Source organism: Anoplolepis gracilipes, chromosome 14 (genome assembly GCF_047496725.1).
Source record: "Anoplolepis gracilipes chromosome 14, ASM4749672v1, whole genome shotgun sequence".
Taxonomy (NCBI): domain Eukaryota; kingdom Metazoa; phylum Arthropoda; class Insecta; order Hymenoptera; family Formicidae; genus Anoplolepis; species Anoplolepis gracilipes.
In genome coordinates, this window is record NC_132983.1 from 351,515 (window position 1) to 370,646 (window position 19,132).

General features: G+C 30.4%; 2 protein-coding genes across 10 annotated transcripts; one reads left to right on the forward strand and one right to left on the reverse strand.

Annotated features, from left to right (window-relative positions):
• The first annotated feature begins 1,059 nt into the window (after positions 1-1,059).
• On the forward strand, positions 1,060-5,802 carry LOC140673165 (odorant receptor 4-like). Of its 8 annotated transcripts, XM_072905873.1 has the most exons (7): positions 1,060-1,859; positions 2,077-2,123; positions 3,697-3,820; positions 3,933-4,310; positions 4,917-5,118; positions 5,310-5,465; positions 5,698-5,802. In XM_072905873.1, exons 1-7 carry the CDS (start codon positions 1,771-1,773, stop codon positions 5,743-5,745), a joined length of 1,044 nt encoding a protein of 347 aa, XP_072761974.1. In that variant the 5' UTR covers positions 1,060-1,770; the 3' UTR covers positions 5,746-5,802. The 8 variants fall into 8 exon arrangements, with proteins under 8 accessions (XP_072761974.1, XP_072761979.1, XP_072761977.1 ...); XM_072905878.1 differs by lacking the exons at positions 1,060-1,859; positions 2,077-2,123 and adding an exon at positions 2,748-2,934; XM_072905876.1 differs by lacking the exons at positions 1,060-1,859; positions 2,077-2,123 and adding an exon at positions 2,899-3,008.
• Positions 5,803-6,241: 439 nt separating this feature from the next.
• Positions 6,242-19,130, reverse strand: LOC140673300 (uncharacterized). 2 transcript variants are annotated; one of them, XM_072906187.1, is made up of 10 exons: positions 18,638-19,130; positions 13,353-13,486; positions 12,758-13,109; positions 12,159-12,357; positions 11,785-11,816; positions 11,491-11,688; positions 10,856-11,168; positions 9,948-10,480; positions 8,952-9,633; positions 6,242-7,496 (listed from the first exon to the last, which is right to left on the reverse strand). In XM_072906187.1, exons 1-10 carry the CDS (start codon positions 18,658-18,660, stop codon positions 7,110-7,112), a joined length of 2,853 nt encoding a protein of 950 aa, XP_072762288.1. In that variant the 5' UTR covers positions 18,661-19,130; the 3' UTR covers positions 6,242-7,109. The 2 variants fall into 2 exon arrangements, with proteins under 2 accessions (XP_072762288.1, XP_072762287.1); XM_072906186.1 differs by having other exon boundaries at positions 11,491-11,816.
• Between the last annotated feature and the right edge of the window lie 2 nt (positions 19,131-19,132).

A 19,132-nucleotide genomic window follows, 5' to 3' on the forward strand; every position in this document is an offset into this window, starting at 1 on the left:
GAGTATTCATTATCTGTCTATTTCAAAATTGTATTAAATATTAAAATTAAAAAAAATTATATAATTATAAATTTGTTTGTTGCACGTATCGAATATAAAATTTTCAATGCGTACAATAATTATTTTTTAGAAATATTAATTTAGATGCAACTGCAATTTGGATTTTATTTATATGTTACAGATCAACGTAGAGATGTCGACCCTCTAACAACCTGAGAGGAGGAGAAGGAGGTCTGAGAGAGGCATCAGGCATCGGCGGAGCAATCCTGAGGTGAGAATTCATCACTTATTTATTATTCGTATTTATTTATTATCCGTAGTATTCGTATTAAATAAAAGTTTATTAGTTACATTAATGAAAATTTGTTAATTGTACTAAATCAAAATTTTAAAAAATTATGTATTTATGTTTCTACTTTCTACTTATTATTGCATCGATGGAATATAAAATTCAATGCGTACAACAATAATTTTTAAAGATATTAATTAATTTGAACGGTTCTAACAATTTCAACTCTATTTGTATGTTACAGATCAAGGTTCATTGTCAGTAGGTGCAGTCAACTCCGCTGTTGCGCATCGGGTGGTGAGTCTGATAAAATTTTACTTTATGAGGTGACGGTTTTTTGTAATGAGTAAAACTTTTGTAGAGCTTTGTAGATTTGAATTATAGTGTATGAGTAGTATAATGTAGACTGCAAATTGTAGATAGTTTCGTTATCTTAAAATAAATAAATGGATTACAACAAATTAAAATAAATATTTCAGTATGAAATATGTGGGGAGGATTTTATAATGCATAGATTTAATTTATATTATAAAGAACATATAATATACTAATGATCACGTTTATTATGTAGGTGATTATACAACGTCTTTAAATAATTATATAGTTATAATAACTTGTATTGTTATAATGTATCTATTTAATTCTAATTTATTGTAATCCATTTATCCATGCTGATTTATATGTCCATTGACTTTGTTAAAAAGCAAAGTTGTATTAAATGCGAGTTTTAAATATATTTTGCGAGTACCTTTTATCACGCTTAAAAGAAAAATAAAAATAAATAGGGCGATAGAAAATTTGCAAAAAAATTTACGGTAATACTTAACTTACGATCAACTTTTTTAGTGCAAATTATACGAGTTATTTCATTTTATTTATTTTTTTTACTTATGACATTGATCGATTGCATATTTCCGCGAAAATAAGCACGACAAGCCGTATTAATAAATAAATCGTGAATTAACAAATATTCAAAGATTGATTATCGAATTCTTGTCACGACAGACGCACAATAAAATTACGCGTACGAAATTTCTTTTCCGTAACATTAATTCATTTAATTTATTATTAATATTTAATTTCAAAAGGGTGTGGAAGAAGGAAGGGAGGGGAAGGAAGGTATTACAGGTATTTTGATAAAGCAAGACAACTAGAAGATTATTAACTAATTGTAAGTGTCAGGACGACGTTGTTATCTGTTTCTGATACGGGATAATAACCGTAACAAAAATTGTACTTATTGAACGGATTGACAATTCAAGACACATTTGAATATCGTGCAAAATCGTCGCGCGTTTAAACGCGGGTGTGTCGTGGAAACTGTCGTGCGGCAAATCGAGAATATCGTGCAAAGTTTCGAAATCGTACGTGTCGAGTGCGGGAATATTTAAAGTTTCTGTATTAAAGTTTCGGGAGTGCCGTTCAAAGTAACGCGCGTCCAAGTGCGGGAGTGTCGTTCAAAGTGTCGCGCGTGTAAATCCATGGACTTTTTGACAACGGACAATCCCGACAATCTGAGAGGAGGAGAAGGTCTGGGAGAGACGTCGGGCGCCGGCGGAGCAACCCTGAGGTGATTATTTATTTTCTTAAAAAAAAAAGTTTCTTAAAAATCAAAATTTATAAAATTATTTAATTATACAATATATGACTGCTTATTATCATACGCTTGGAATATTAAAATTGAATGCGAATAATAATTATAATATTATTTTACGATAACATTATAATTATTTCAAAGCGTCGCTATAATTTCGATTATTAATTATACATATATTTGTCTGTTACAGATCAACGCAGCTTCGATGCAATCAACTCCGCTGTTGCGCATCAGATGGTGAGTGAAAAATTATATTAAATTTTATTATGAGGTAACAGTTTTGCAGTAAGTAGAGCTTTGTAGATTGTAGAGTAGTGTAGAATGTAGATAGTTCTCTTACCTCAAAATAAATGATTACAATAGTTTATGATGAATATTTTGTAATCTACCGAGCGATTTGAACTACGTACTGCTACGTGCCATTTGATGATCGCAACGCTTGTGAAATCATTTATTATTCCACCGATGGTTAAACGAAGACAAGTAATACTGATAAATACAATATATGTTATGTATTTTATTTTATATTCTATACGGTATCTCGTAAAACATGTGATGAAGCAAACATAAACTCTTGTATCATTAACTTTATAAAAAGATAACCACAGGCTTTTTGTTATTATATCCTTTTGGCTTCATTACTCTTGTATTTTTACGCAAGAAATTTTCTGACTTTGCAGGAAATGCAGTATTACATTCAGTTGTCGATGATATGAATATGTATGAATATTTTATTCGATGAGAATATGACAGTATGTTTGAATGTAAGAGACAGTATTCCTCGATCATTAAAAGTACGGCGACTTTCTCACGGTTGTACAATATTTACATAAGCGGAAAATATTGTGTATCGGAAGAAATTGCAACAAACGATCTTTTTTTTTTCGCTCTGTACCGAATTATTGATGACCATAATTATAATGGTAGAGGAATTATAAAGTTGAAATAATCGAACCTTTATATGGTTTATTGCAGTATGTACTCGACTTGCCCGACATTTGCAATTTAATTATCTTCACGACATTGAAATAAATTATATTAATATAAAGTAGCATATATATTTATTCTATTACATTATTAGATTAATATTTATGTGAATATAAAATGTGATATTCCGATAAAGTACGTGAAAAATATATTAATTTTTTTTTTATTTCTTATCTAATCATACCTTACAGTTAAATTAGATCTAGATTCTTTACTCATCTAAAAGTATGCTTTATCTGTATGCCAGATAAAAAGAGATTAAATTCACTAATAGTCAAACAATTAAATTTGATATTAAATGCAATGCATACGAATGTCGTTTGTGAAATATATTCGTATAACTAATTTTAGTAAATTTTCTTGTAATGTTGCCGTAAATTTTGTATTAAAATTAATTTTGTTTTTCACATCTCTCGGTTTTTAACTCACAAACTGATTAATGTATTTAAGATATCTGGGATAGAGAGAGAAAGAGAGAGAGAGAAAGTGTCTATTTTTTATCATTTTTGCATTGTGTGACTAAATACTTTGTGCAATACTTTAATAATTTTTTTGTAAATATACAAGTATATATCTACATACATAATGCAGATACTGTCTCTAAATTTTTTAATGTATACTATGTGTGGTATATGGCGGCCTACCGAATGGTCATCGAACTATGCTAAGCTGTTATATAATGTGTTTACAATTCTTATAATAGTAGCTATGTACTTTTTGATGTTAACCCAATTCATGGATATCATTCTTGTCATTGACAATATAGATGACTTTGCTACCAATTCTCTAATGTTTATAACTATTGTCGGTGTTTGTTGTAAAGCCACTATTGTCGTAGTACGTCGGAATGCGATCATCGATTTAGTTCAAATGTTACTAAAAGATCCGTGTAAACCCCGAAACGAAGCCGAAGTGACAATACAAATGAAATTTGATAAGTTTATAAGGTGAGAACACGTAATTATCGTAACAGTTATATGATTACGGCGAAAAGTTGATGAGAGAAAGAAACAAAAAGGAGGACTTTTACAAAATGTACTTATAATTTTTTATTTATAGGTTTTTCTCGATTAAGTACTTACTTTTGACGATAAGCTCCCTCACAAGTTTCACGATAAGATCAGTGATAAATATTATGCAGGGTCATTTACCATTCAGAGTTTGGCTGCCGTATGATTCCAATGAACCTCTCATATTCTTGATTACATCAATCTATCAGATTATAACAGCGATTTTTTCCTCTATCATTCATGCCGGCACGGATACTCTAATTTTTGGATTTTTTTTGCAAACATGCATACAATTCGAGATTTTCGAATGTCGTCTTCAATTAGCAATTAATAAAACAGCTCGATATAAAGAGTATTCACATACTTCACCTGATAAAGAAAAAACAATAATGTCAGGGTACGTAGGCCATCATCTCAGTATTTACAAGTTAGTATACATTATATGTATATATGTGTACATCTGTTTTATTATACATCATAGACGTATTATTTTAATTTAATAATTAGTATGTTTTATTGAATGTTATTATTACAACAAAAAATAAAATTACTGCACTTTAATTACTGATATTTTCAATTAGAATATATAAAACATATATAACGTATAATTTGATGATTCTATTAAAATTTTTGCCAATTTTATAAAATTTTATACTACATATAATATAATATAATATTATATCAGATTATATTAATATTTATATTATATTATATTTTATGTATATATATATATATATATATATATTGTGATTTATAACTACTTATTCTATTTATTATTTTATTGAATAGAAAGATTCTATGCTAATCTTTTACGTTTTAATCTTAATATGTAATAAACTGATTGATTGTTTTTTTTTTTTTTTTTTTTTTAATATAGAGTAACGTTAAAATTTGTGTTTTTTTAGTATAAATCTTTTTATATAAATAATAAAATCTCGTAATAGTGATGACGATAAATTTATTATCAGTATAAGGTTATTATGCAACAAAGTTATCACGTTATGTATGCAAAACTAACATGAGACAATTACAGTTACGCCAAAACGGTAAATAGTATATTCAATCAGATACTTTTCTTTCAATTCGTTGGAAGTATATTGGTATTGTGCACAAGTGTGTATTATATATCAATACATATTACGGGCGCGGAAGCTGCAACTTTGTCAGCGTATACTATTTGTATGTTTATGCAAATCTTCATATATTGCTGGGCCGGAAACGAAGTAATACTTAAGGTAAAAAGACATTTGTCAATTCTATATATACAAACTTCTTAATATTTCTGAACAAATAATATTTTTAATTGTTATATTTATAAATATTTCTGAAACGTACGTAATATTTTTCGAAAACAATCAATATATAAATTAATATATAAATTAATGCTATTATAAAATAATTATTATTTTTCTTGTAATTTTAATAGAGTAACAACATAGGAAATGCAGTATACAATATGAATTGGCCTTTATTGTCGATTAGCGAGAAGAAAGATCTTTTGATGATAATGAGACGTAGTACAATTCCCATAAAATTTACAAGCAGTTTCTTGATAACTTTTTCTCTCGAATCTTACAGCAACGTTAGTACTATTGTTGAAAAATTATAATAGAATAAGCTTTGTTTAGTAGGTATAGCGAGACACTATAAAATAGGAATATTTTCTATTTCTGTTAACAAAATTACAATTTGTGATTTAATGTTTATTAAAGATTGATTATCAAAAATTTTAATAATTTATTTTGCTAAAAATACTTATATATTTCTAAGGAATCTTAATTTATATTGCTACAACTTTTATAATTTTTTTTTAGATTTTGAAAACATCATATTCGGCGTTTAATATGTTACAACAGTCTTAAAATGTAGGTAATCGAGAATGCTTTTATGTTAGATACAATCATAATATTGAATTGTGCTTTTAATAAATTTGGTAGTTGTAAAAATTTTAAAATTTATGTCTACAATTTATCTTATTTTCCTCAATTTTTTTTATAATTTTATATTTGTCTCTCTGTCATATTTTAGTTAAAAAGTCTAAATAATAATATTAGTTTTATCATTAATAATAAATATTTTGAATGATTAGCAAATCAAAATATAAAGGAAAATTTGGTACATCTGTTGATATATTTGTTCAAATTCTAAAAAAATTAAAATTACTTTAATGCTTCATGATCTATTTAAAAACGATGCTTCAGGTTTTGAAATTAAAACATTAAAATTAAATTTTAATTTAATAAATAATTTTTTTACTCTATTGATTCTGTCAATAGTCAGGAAATATATCAATTTTATGTGTATTGTATTGTATTATTCTTTTTTGGAGTGGTAAAACAAAAGAGATAATTAACACAATTAACTTTACGTATGTTTAATTGCAATATTTACAGTGTATCAGTGGAACATTACATAGTAGTGGTCTTAAAAGTATGTCCCCAAAAGGATATTATTCATATGCATATAATATGCATACATTATATTAAAAATAGTACTTTGATAACTTTATAAAATGCACGCTAATCATTAAATAAAACTCGCCAAATTAAATATACAGTTACAATTATCGCAATATATACCAAGAGACTTGGAAACTCTCATTTGTCTCGTTATTGTGTTGTATTGGGATTATAATTATGATTGTTATTAGTACGCGCAAAGATAATATATTGTATTTAAAAATCATATAAAATGTAATATTTATTGCAGTAGGAATTGAATTTACAATTAGACCATATCGTTATTAAATATTTGAAATTAATAAGAATATTATGATGATATCTTATACTTTTCATATTTCAAATCACATTATTAACATGCAATATGTTATCCACATGTTACATTATTGTATATTATTGAATCATATAATAATGTCATTATGTATTTTTAATTACATCGTGATGGATAAGAAAATAGTATTATAAATTTAATTCTTTTAAAGACGCTATTCTAAGCGATTGTATAAAAAATGCTATATTTATATCTGCTATTTTTTCAATAAGATGTCCGTTTTGTTAATCAGAAAAAAATGTTGTAAAAAATTAAATATCTGTCTTTCTGAGAGCGCGATATTAAATATCAAATGTGTCTCCAACTCCATGGGACATTTAATCTATATTTCTCTTGAAATGAAGGTCGTAGAATCATCCAAATTTTCACGGACGAATAAATGTTGATCTCGTGGTCCACGAAACGATTGCTTTTTATATTTGTCCGCAATCTAGGCCTAGATCTGAACTATCTGACCTGGACGTCGCGCCGGTATCCTACGTCGAGGTGCTAAGAGACCACCTAGACCGCGTGCTTCGTCGTGCTTCGTACTAGCCGCAGCCGTGCTGCCGGTCTCGATGGAGGTCGCTTCGGAAGTCGGTTCAGTCTCACTGAAGTAAGTGACCTCTTCTTCGGAGGATGCATCCTCCTGGCTCGTTTGAGTTGCCGGCGTCACCTCGGTTACCTTGCGTCGTGGTAGTAGAGGCGATCTTCTGATCGCTGGCGGCAACGGTGACTTTGTCGTCGTTTTTGGATGCACTTGTAATCGATTACGATTTCGCAATTTGTTCAGAGGATTCGGTGTGGTCGGACGCGCCGGTGACAGGCTGGTTTCCGCTGGGGCCTGAAAAAAAAAAAAAAAAACAAATTATTGTTTCATATATATATATATATACACATATAAAGAATAATCCTTTAATGCGGATAAGTTTTTTAAAAGTTATCTCGAATGTCGTTTGCAGCTTATAATACTAATTGTAAAATCCATACGTTTGCTATTTAATTATTGAAATGTCATAAAAATTGAAACTTTACAATTGTTCTTGTAAAATGATTTCCTTACAACAACAACAACGATAAATGACTAACAATAAGAACTTTCAGAAATTGACGTATTATTAAAATATACTTTTGAAATATATAACTTTAAATTTTTATTATTACATACTAGAATTTTTTAATTTTTTTATTATACATACTTTATTAGATAAATTGTAGGATATAAAAATATGTATTTATAGTATATAACCACATATTATAAAAATAAACTTATTTATTATAATTTTTTACGAGGACATAAAAAAATGTCGGAAGTGTCTGTTTAAAAGAAAATATTACAAAATCATCTCTTTGAACATACTTTCTTCTCCATCTCTTTCCCTTTCTTTCTTCCTTTCTTACTTTCATTTTCTATCTCGTTTTTCTCATTCGATTACTAGTGTTCGGTACTCATTATTTGCAACGACCTCGCAAGATCGTAAAATCGAAAGGTGAAAAGCGATCGTGTGCACCGTCTTTTGCCGGTTGGTTGATGACATTTTGAAAGGCCATCCAGTGAAAGTAAATTCCGAGAGAGAACTTTATCGAGAGTGACATCATGGTGTCCTCGTACCTAATTTCGCAGTGTATGCAGCTGGCTTGACACGGCTCTTTCATACATACACAACACACACACACACACACACACACACACACACACACACACACTATATATATATACACACGAGGTAAAATTTCAGATTTGATCTTACTTTTGGTATGAGGATCGTTTATAGATTGATATTTGCATAATTATACAGTTTGTATTTCTGTAATATATGTATTTATTAAGTAATCGGTATACGTGTTTTAAAATGATCAGAAAGAAATTATAGTTAGTTTCAAGATAATGAAGATAAAATTAAAATTTCTTACAATAATTTCTTCTTATTTTATTCACTAATTGCAAAAGCTAGAAATAGTTTTAATCATGAAAAGAAGTGTGACAATAGGAAACTTTACAGGTCAATATGTATTTTCCGATTGCTCTTTACTTACGAATCAAAATATGTTTTATGATAATCTATTGGAATTTTTTCTGGAAACAATAAAAACTCTAAACTTTAAAATATATTGTTTAGAAAAAAAAAAAAAAAAAAAATGTAAAAAGATTGTGTCTTTTCCAAAATTATCATACAATATCGTAAGAAGATATTTTTTTCAAAATATATTTATGAGAAAATAGCATTCTATAAAAAAAAATAATTCATATTTATATGTGCTAACATAATTAATGTATAATAATTAATTAGTTAGTTACCTCGTGTGTCTCCTCCTCAGTTCCCTCTCCAGCTGGCTCATCGAGGGCTTCGGCGGCTTCCGGCGCGAGAGTTGTCGTGCTAGACACCTGTCCTGGTTTCTGTCTGGAATTGACTCTGCTACCCAATGGCCTGATGGCAGGAGGCCTGATTACAGGTGCCCCGGGAAGTCGCGCGCGCACAGCGTTCTTCGGGGCGCTCGTCGTAGCTTCCGGTGCGATTTGACCGGTGGTCTGAGAGCCGTTTTCGGAATGCGGCGCCTCCTGGGGCTCCTCGCTTCCTGGCGCGTTCGTGGTCGGTCGTCCGCGCCTTCGATTAATATTTAACTTGTTGAAGGAGGGTCGAGCCGCGACGGCACCGTTCGACGTCGCCGGAACACCGTTGTTTGACGGCGTTGGTGCCGTCGTCGTCGTCGTCGTCGTTGATGCTGTCGCCACAGCAGTTCTGCCACCGGAAGGCGCGCGGAATCTACCACGACCGGGCACTGGTTTCTCTATGTTGGTCGAGCTGGAAGTCTCTTTCTGTATGGTATCCTCCTCGACTGGTTTGTAGCTACCGCTTGGTCGAGGTCGCTTGAATCCATTGCCATTTGAATTGCCACTTCCGAAACGTCCTCTGATTCTCTGAGTAGGCTCTGATGCTGTCGCTTCGGTGCTCGTACTAGTGCCACCGTTGGATTTGAAACTGACAGGGACAGGACACAATTAAATGTAACTTTTATTGCTTTCAATGGAGATTACATAAAAGAATGTAATGCCTACGACAAGGAGCGTGCATGGAAGCGAGCATATATATACTTGGATAGTTCCTGTTAAATAATTATAAATATAAATTTAATAGGAATTAAGAAGAGAATGTAACTTTTAAAACACATGATATCCGTATTTAGTAATATTATTTAATGCAAAAATTTTATCTGATATATGTGAAAAAAAAATGTAGAAAAAAAAAAAAATTAAATATTTATAGGAGTGAGTACAGAGAAAATATACGCGTACCGATTTCTCGAGGCAACCGGACCACCGATTCCAGGTCGTCGGAATTTCCCTCTTCCTACGGGAGCCTGAGAGGTTGTGGTCGATGGTTCCGTGGTCGTGGTCGAAGTAGTTGTCGGTTCCGTTGTCGTTGTCGTAGTTGTTGTCGTAGCGGTATTAATAGAATCAGCAACGATCGTAGTGGTTGTAAGTTCCGTCGTCGTCGTCGCTACATCGGTTGTAATCTCGTCGTCAGGTATCGTCGTGTTGTCTTGCGTTTCACCAACCTCGCTATTGAACGTGTCTACTAAATTGTTTTGTCCTTGTTGCAGGAAGGCGTAAAGATCCAAAGCAACCTTGTCCATAATCGATGGATATTCTGTTGTTGGATTATCCGTGGTATCAACGATAGTATCAGAAGAGTCCGTTTCGCTCGATTCTTGCGTCTTGTCCTCTACAGATACTTGCTTGTTGTTAATTCTCTCTGGTGCGACGCTATCTTTATCATCTTCCTCGTTAGGACGTGGTGGTTGACCTCTGCTCAGTTCAACTTCGGTCTAAAAATTTATTCTTCTTTATAACTTAAGAAAAACGAGTTAATTGTAATAAAGTTACCACTTTCAATGAAATATTGGTGTATCAAATTACGTTGCTCTGTTTCGATTTTTCGATATTGAGGAAAAGTTTTTCATCATAAAATGTTATTCAATGATTATTCTAAAGTTTAGAGTCATCGTTTTTTGCAGAATGCATTATATTTTCGAGCGCTTAAATGTTAATATTTCCACTTTTGTCGTCCACTCGACACATAATTCTATTAAAACATTTAATTGTTAACTGAAGTAATGAAAGATTGAGTAAATTTTTAGAAAGCAGTTAAACAGAGAAATGAAAATATTTGAATTTTATTTTAATTTGTTCAATTTGTTTACTTCAGGTACTGCTGTGCTTGGACGTCTTTTAATAGCAGGTGCGGGTGCATCGTCGATCGTTTCTTCGACGGGAGCGGGCTCTTGAATCCTCTGTGGTCTGCCACGGTTTCTAATTGATAATTTCTCTTCGCTGTTTTCATTAGGGGTAACGCCCAAGAATCTAACGGGTCCCTTTGGCAAAGTTTGCGGAAATTCCGGACCTTCCTGATGAGTCCGGAAGCTGCTGGAATCAACCAGATCCAGACCTGGTCGCGGGCGGTTATTACGAGCTCGCGAAGATTCCGTTGTGCCTGTGTTGTGATTCGAACGCGATCTGTTAACACAAAAGAATCAGATATTGTTATTTGTATTAAAACGTAGACTTTCTTCTCTGATAAATTTTTATAAAAATGCCAACTATAGCAAAAATAAAAGGGACATAGAAAAACATAGAAATATGTTACGCTACGTAATATTAATTTTTTTTATTGCTATCTTAAAACATTTTTGATTACGCGATAAAAAAATTAATTGCAAAAATTTTATTATTAACATAAAATTGTGATAATTAATCAGAGAGTTATGTAAATGTTTAAATGTAATAAACAGTAATTGTTATATGTATATCTCTAGCTATATATGATATATATATATACCTTGGTGGAAAACGTGTGTTTGCAGGCAGCCTTTCCTCGGAAACAGCGTCTTCGATTTCAACCAATTGTCTGCCTCTATTAGCATTTTTATTCGGTATGACCTCGTTGTTGCTAGGCTCCACAGTGCTCGATCTCTCTACAGTATTGTATTTACTTCTGTTGCTGACAATGCCTCCTCTTCTAGGCGCGGAGGTTGTTCTGGAAAGAATGTCGTAAGAATTCGTCACAGCTGAACCTGCCGTACCTGCTTTGTTTTCATCTTCCTCGTCGTAATAATAATATACATATTCGTACTCATAGTCCTTGCCATTTGGTCCTTTCTTCACCTGTCAGGTAAAGAAAAGCAAGTTGTAATTTAATTAAATAGTAAATTTAATCGAAATGTTAATTTGAAAGAACTCACGCAAAAAAAAAAAAATACATATTTAATACATATAAATATATTCTTCATTAGAAACGCTTTCTAATGAAGAGGAAATAGGATTATATATATATATATATATATATATCTGTTTTAATAAGATCTTTCTCTCTCTCTCTCTCTCTCTCTCTCTCTCTCTCTCTCTCTCTCTCTCTCTCTCTCATCATATCGCATTTTAGTTTATTAAATTAAATATAAATATAAGAGGAGAAAAACAATGTATTAATTAATAGTACTCATAATATACCTGAATACGAGAATTTGTACCAGCTGGAACCAGACTCACGTCACTCAAGTCACCAAAGTTTGCGTCCGAAAAATGCGCATAACCATCTTTGCTATCTTCGCGAATAATGTTTACGGGAACAAAGTCGAAAGGGCTATCTTTACCATGTGCTTCGCGCGGAGTTGTCAAAACGGGTAACATAGTTGTTGAATATTCTGCGCTGAAAATGCGCAAATATGACATCGTTATTTTAAAGCGAAAAAATTACGAAATTTTTCCATCTATTATTATATTAGAGTTCGAACTATACCCTCGTGTAAAATCACACTTAAAAGAAAATCAAAGTTATACGAAACTTTTATTTTGTAGAAAAAAAATATATTTTCTTTTTTTCAAGCAAGAATTAATTACACTACTTTTTATATTTCTCCTTTTAAACGGAAAAAACATGTAAAGATGCGAAGAAAATACCAAGGAACGATAAGATACACCAGTCATCAATTTCAATTAATTGTTTATCAATTATATACATATATATATCCGAATATGTTAACGCGTGTGTTTATAGGCTTTATTAATGAAAATATTTCTCAGTCACACGAGCTATACAAATGTTTTACCTGACGTAAACTCCTGGAATAACTTCATCCTGTTCGCTTGACGGTGGCCTTTTAAAATCAACTTTTTTTATTTTTTCGTCTTGCAAAACCTTTCCAGTATCGCTAAAATTTTCGAGCTCTACTCGTGCTTGTCTTTTAGGGGTCTGAATCTCCAAGTCATCATCCGCGGTCGAATCTAAACGTCGGGCAGGTTCGAGTATAGCTTTTTTCTCACTATTCTCGAATTTTTGAATCACTTTCTTAGCATATTTATTGTCTTTAAGTATAATTTTTTTTTCGTCAAAGTAATCATCATCATCATCATCCGATGGTCTTGCTACATTTCCTGGCAATTTATGCGATGTCATAAATTCTGAAATTTTAAAATTTATGGTATTATGATTTTTCTGTTCTGTTGAAAATTCTGAAAATTTTATGAAATTTAAGGATTCTTATTTCAATATGATAAATTAATTTTAGCAAAAAATTTGTGATAAAAAATAGATTTTTGCTTTACTTGTTTAATATTAAATTAATTTGTTTCGCATTTAAAGACACATATGAATTAACGTATACTTATATTTTCTTTTAATTAAATAATACACACAATAGGTACCTTCAATTTTAACGGCTCGGGGAGGCTGATACGTTGTTGCCGCAATATGTTTCGTTCGAATCAAATTGTCACCGGATATCTGCACGATATCCGGTGGATTGTCAGCTAGTGTGCACGCAATCACGCCATATATTCTGTAAATTTTAATATAAGGATATGTCACACGATAGATTTTTTTACTGATTATTTTCAAATGTTACAAAATGTTTAAACCATAGACTTTACAAATGCTCTTTTCATGCAACAAAAAAACTTATTTAAACTTAAAATACAATTTTTTGATATTTATTATTAAAATTGATAAATTTTCAATTGATATAAAGAAAATTTGAGCGTTTCTGCTATTAATAATTATAACATAGAGATAGAGATCATACGAATGTATAATTAATACAAAGAAAGAAAGAAAGAGAATTATCATATCATTGCACAGTATAACGACACATTAATAGCGAAAGTGATAAGACATATGAGATGCTAGGAGTCAAGGAGGCGAAATGTAAATGACGGGGGAATAGCTAATGCAAGGCTTGACATAGTGAAAGTTTACATCTGATCCTCGCGAGCTGAATCTAACTTGCTCGATTTCCTTGACTATTCAATCCTTCACACCCGGTTATGCGAGAATTAAAATTCGTATACTTTAACACAAAACTGACGTGTCACTTGCAAAAAGATTTTAGCAAGCTATAAAATTTTTGTACATTTACACAAAAAATGAAAGTAACTTATTTTTATTTTATAAAACATTTTTTGTTGAAACAAAAAATAATTTGTAGAAACGAAAAGAATTAACTTGATTCTTTCTTTATAGAACAATTTTTTATTATTATATTTTATTATTAATTTATTAGATATAACAAATATTAAGTATATTAATATTGATGCATCTGGATACCTCATTTCCTTTTCTGTCAAAGTTCACGAAATTAATAATTATAGAACATAATCGGATGTCGTCTCAGAATTGATAAATTTTTAATTAACATTTACTTATTCGTATTACGACCTATAACATCGATAAAATCTCGACATTTTAGAAATATTTATAGTTTCTCGCGTGAATAAAAAACTTTTCATAACTTTTTTAGAAAAGGACTAGAGACAAGTTTTGCACTGAAATCGAAGAAAAAGCAACGAGAGAGAATGAGGCCTTTTAATTTCATGGCATTGTATTTATAAGTACGATCAATTTTTTTCATGAATGAAGGAAAGCGGCTTTTGAAGTTAATAATACAAATGTCCAGAACTTTTTTTCTTTGGCGAAATATGGTCGATGCAAGGTCGTTATGTAATTACGGAATTGACATTTTAAAAAAGTAGTTTCTGTGACGTAATATATCGTATCTGTTCTTAATATAAAACTGTTAGGACAATTTTAATATTACAGCATCTATTTTTTACTGTCAGTTATAATTTCGCTTGTATAATATCATTTTTATATTAAAAGAATGCAAATCACACAGTTTGTAAAAACATGTTTTAAAAAAAATCACACGAAAGAAATTAATACATTTCGTGCTGTTCATCGTGCGTGATTCCCGAGTTTACTCTTCTTCATCGTAGCAAATTTTACTATTATATTTTTTTTTTTTTTTTATGAAAACTTCTTTTGATTGATAGCAATAAGTATAGCGATAAGAAATGGCTGCGGAATGCACCCACCGTTCCGTTCGAACAATCTTCCGGTGTACAGGAATAACTTACCGGAATACGTTTGCAAATAAAGGAGAACGAATTCTAAGACACGTTCTTCACTTCCTTCGTTTATAGTACTACCGATTGGATCAAATATAGAATTAGCATATGATTGTACTTAATTATTATTATTCAGTATTTCTAAACTGTTTTCATTGCTTAAAGAGTATGCAATTTTTCTAATTTCAATTTTTTTTTGCAATAATCTGAAATTTTAGCTTTCTATCTCAGTATGCAGTGTGAAATAGATTACTTGGATGAAATTGTTACTTATAAATAGTCTTTAATTATTCGACATTAAATCTTTATTTTTTTTTTCTTTTTTTAATATACCTGATTTACTTGATAAGAAAAGTGAAATAATCCATATAGGTTTAGAGAAAATTGAATCTTTGTTACAAGTTAATAAAGAAGAATATTTGAAATGGTTATTTTATTCTCTAAATCTGTTTTTAGCAACAGCCAAACAGAAACCGTTATAGATTTTGATTATAATATTCCATGTTTATGCAAATTCTAAGCTATTTTAAGTTTTCAAAATTGTCAAATTTTTTTCTTGCGATATGTAAGATAAATTACGAAAATTTCGAGTTTGATAATAAAAGAAAAAAAAAAGTAAAGAACATAACAAGACGTTCCATAACTCAATCTTACACTGAAGATGGAGGCTTCATGTTGGAATTTATCGTGAAACCATATGGAGAAAGCGGTCTCGCTTACAAGCGTATCTGCATAAACATATTGCATACGTAGGTATCTCCAGTGGCACGAGACACTGGCATTACATAAGTTATAATATTACCGCAAAAACCTATTACTAACTCGTAAATACTATCTTTTTATATCGTCTATGATATGTTATTCTCATTGTTAGTAGATAAATTTGCTGAAAGTCAATAAAAAAGTGCAAAATAGTTCAGTAATTCAGAATTTTTTTCAATTTTTCTCACCCTTTTCTAATTTATCATATAAATTAGAAAAAATTATATCTATCTCGTGTGCAACATTTTAATGATGTTTAAGGATTTAATGACAATTTTATTATTATGCGTGTAAAACCTTCAAAGATCAATTAGAAACTGAATTGGGATTTAACTAATCTTTGAATAATCTAATTTGATTTTTAAGATTGAGAGATTTTATGATAAGTTTATCTGATGTTTTAGTAACACACGTATTATATGTATCAGTTAGTTTTTTCCACCAAAATAGCAACGCGAGCAATATTTTCAGAGCGCAATGATCTGTTGACCTAAACTTTTTATATACAGTCTACACAATCAATTTTGTGATGTTTTAAATTACACATATATATATATATATATATATATATATATATATATATTATATAAAAACATGCAATAATTATTTGAAATATTAGTTGGAGAAATATACATTATCAGAATTTTTTCTTACGCATCCATTTTCCATAGTCAAATAAATAATTTCTGTTATGTCAAACAATGTTAGATTACAAACAATAGTATGAAATCGGGATGCAACTAATGTGTTTTGCTGGAAAAAACATTGTAACTTTATCTATTTATGTGTGTGTGTGTGTGTGTGTGTGAAGTTCTCGCCAAATTTAAAAGTGAACATGAATTCAAAACACGGACGATTGTCTGACTGTTACTTGCTTATTTTACTTTGTGATAAGACTCGTTTAAAAACATCTGTGATAAGTAGAACCTTTCGAGATTGGTAGAGTTCAAAAATCAGTGAAATGTGTCGACTAGACTTATTTATTTAGTTACTATTTATAATCTATTTTATTTAAATAAAGATATATTTTTTTTTGTAGATACATATGAATTTTTTTAAATTTTAGTGCGCTAATATTTATATACAGAGTATATCATAATCGTACCAGATATTCTTTATGTAGATAGATTCTCTGGCCAATTTGGAGGCGATTTTTCCTCAGCGAAAATGTTGAGGCATCAATAATTTTCGAGTTATAAACAATTGAAAAAGGAGGATCTTTCGCAAACTAAACTTTGTGAAATTAAAAGATTAACATAATTAAATTCTTTAGTTAATTTCAAATGGAGTGTACTTTAATAAAATTTTAATTTAAGGTTTAGTTATAAAGATATATAATGGCAAAAATTAGAAGTTTCCAAAAAATGATGATCTTTTTCAACATTTTTGCTGAGGAAGAGTCGTCTCTAAATTCATCAAAGAATCCGCCCATTAAAAGCACATCTGGTAGTTACAATACATCCTGTATATATATAATGCATATGTAATAAATCTTTACATTTGTTATATATATATTCTCTTATTATATTTTTTATATTGTTTGATATAATAATTTAAATATATTTATAATTAATTATACCGTACTTGTTTCTTGTTTAAATATATTAATTTGTATATATATATATATATATATATATATATATATATATATATATATATATATATATATATATATATATATATATATATATAATTAAATTATATATCACAAGGCTATGGTCCAGTTTAACTAATTTCTATTTTTGATTGACAGTTTAGAATTGAGAGTACTATATATGTTTAAAAGTTTCTCTTAAATAAATTATACATACACATTTATCTGAATGAAACTTTGTAAACGGCGTATCTAACGAGAGAGTGAGATGTTGATTTCGCTACGATAACTCTCGTAACTCAGAAGCGTAATATCTCTTTGTCTATGAAAAGCCACTTTCTTTCAGATTGATACTCATTTATAATCATTAATCGTAATTCAAAATAAAAATTTTTGAACAAGATCTTTTTTTACTTTTCGAATACAGGTAAAAACTGACATTGATGTAAATCTTTGAAACGTTGCGGAATAATTTTTTTTGACATATTAATATATTCTAATTACAATCTTCTCGATTGATCATTAACGTGAAAAAGTGAGATGAGATAGTAGCTGGAATTGCACAAATCAGTTTTCTTTCTCGCTGTTCATTTCTGAGACAAAACAAGTTGCAAAGTTAATTTTTTTACATTAACTACATTATATTATAAGAATACTATACAGATAAAAATATATAAAATTGTAAAATGATAACAAGGAAGCAAAAGTTAATAAAAAATATATAAAAGAATTAAATATTCGATAATATTTATGTAAGAAATAAATAGAAACGGATTTTGAAGTAGAGTGCATAGCGTGCTGCACTATATAGCGATTGCATCAAAATACACATGAAATGTCGACTGAAACTTAATTATTGCTTTTAATGAATGTAAAAAGAAACTTGATTTAAAATTGAGATTTAAACGGACATGCAGTCTGTCGCTAATCTGACTAATCTTTTATTTTCTGTATTCATGTATATTTGTCTAAAAAAAAAAAAAAAAAAAAAGCTTAATACATGTGATATTTCTCTAATGTAGCATCCAATTGTCTTCTAGAAAATAAAGATTCGGTATAACGTTTTTCTTTCGGAATAGTCAATTTAATAACGTTTAAATTCTCCACAGATTTATCTTCCAGGAGAATATAATTTTTTTTATTGAGAATCAGAAAAATACTTGCTGAGAATCTGGTCATCAGATAAATGAAGAAAATGTAAAGGATCAAATGCATTGATTGGTGTACTTACAAAAGTACGCTTCTGAGCCACATGTCTGCACTAGACACTGTTCTTCTCTCCCTCGTTCTACTAGCCTCAACAAAACTATCCTCGACGAATCAATGCGTGCTATCCGGTTTATATCGGCACTCTCTTGACAATATCGATATATACTTTCTTTGCGATTACTATCGACAATTTTATATACCGTCACCGGCCACTCGCGATCATCTCTGTCTTTTTTTCGACCGATTCGTGATCAACTTTTGTCTTTCAGTCGAATACAAAGAGATTTGCCGTTGATGCCGTTCAACTGTTCACTGGGTGAGCCGTTTCTTCGGGACGTGACCTATGTACAGTTCCGTGACGTGACTTCGCCGACGAGGCGCGAAACGAATGAACGAACGAACGAGCGAGCTAGCGAACGGCGAGGCGAACGTATCGAGACAGACGGAGAGAAGGAAAGATCGAGTGAGAGTGCACGTGTGTACGCGGGAAAGGCAGACAGAAGGAGAGAGAGAGAGA

Excerpts from the sequence above, each read along its gene's own strand:
- LOC140673165 (XM_072905870.1), top strand. The coding sequence starts at position 3,459 with ATGCAGATACTGTCTCTAAATTTTTTAATGTATACTATGTGTGGTATA. Across the intron at positions 3,821-3,932 it reads AAATTTGATAAGTTTATAAG|GTTTTTCTCGATTAAGTACT; the intron begins GTGAGAACACGT and ends TTTTATTTATAG. Across the intron at positions 5,466-5,697 it reads CTCTCGAATCTTACAGCAAC|ATTTTGAAAACATCATATTC; the intron begins GTTAGTACTATT and ends ATTTTTTTTTAG.
- LOC140673300 (XM_072906186.1), bottom strand. The coding sequence starts at position 18,660 with ATGTGGCTCAGAAGCGTACTTTT. Across the intron at positions 13,110-13,352 it reads CCGAGCCGTTAAAATTGAAG|AATTTATGACATCGCATAAA; the intron begins GTACCTATTGTG and ends TTAAAATTTCAG. Across the intron at positions 10,481-10,855 it reads CAAGCACAGCAGTACCTGAA|ACCGAAGTTGAACTGAGCAG; the intron begins GTAAACAAATTG and ends ATAAATTTTTAG.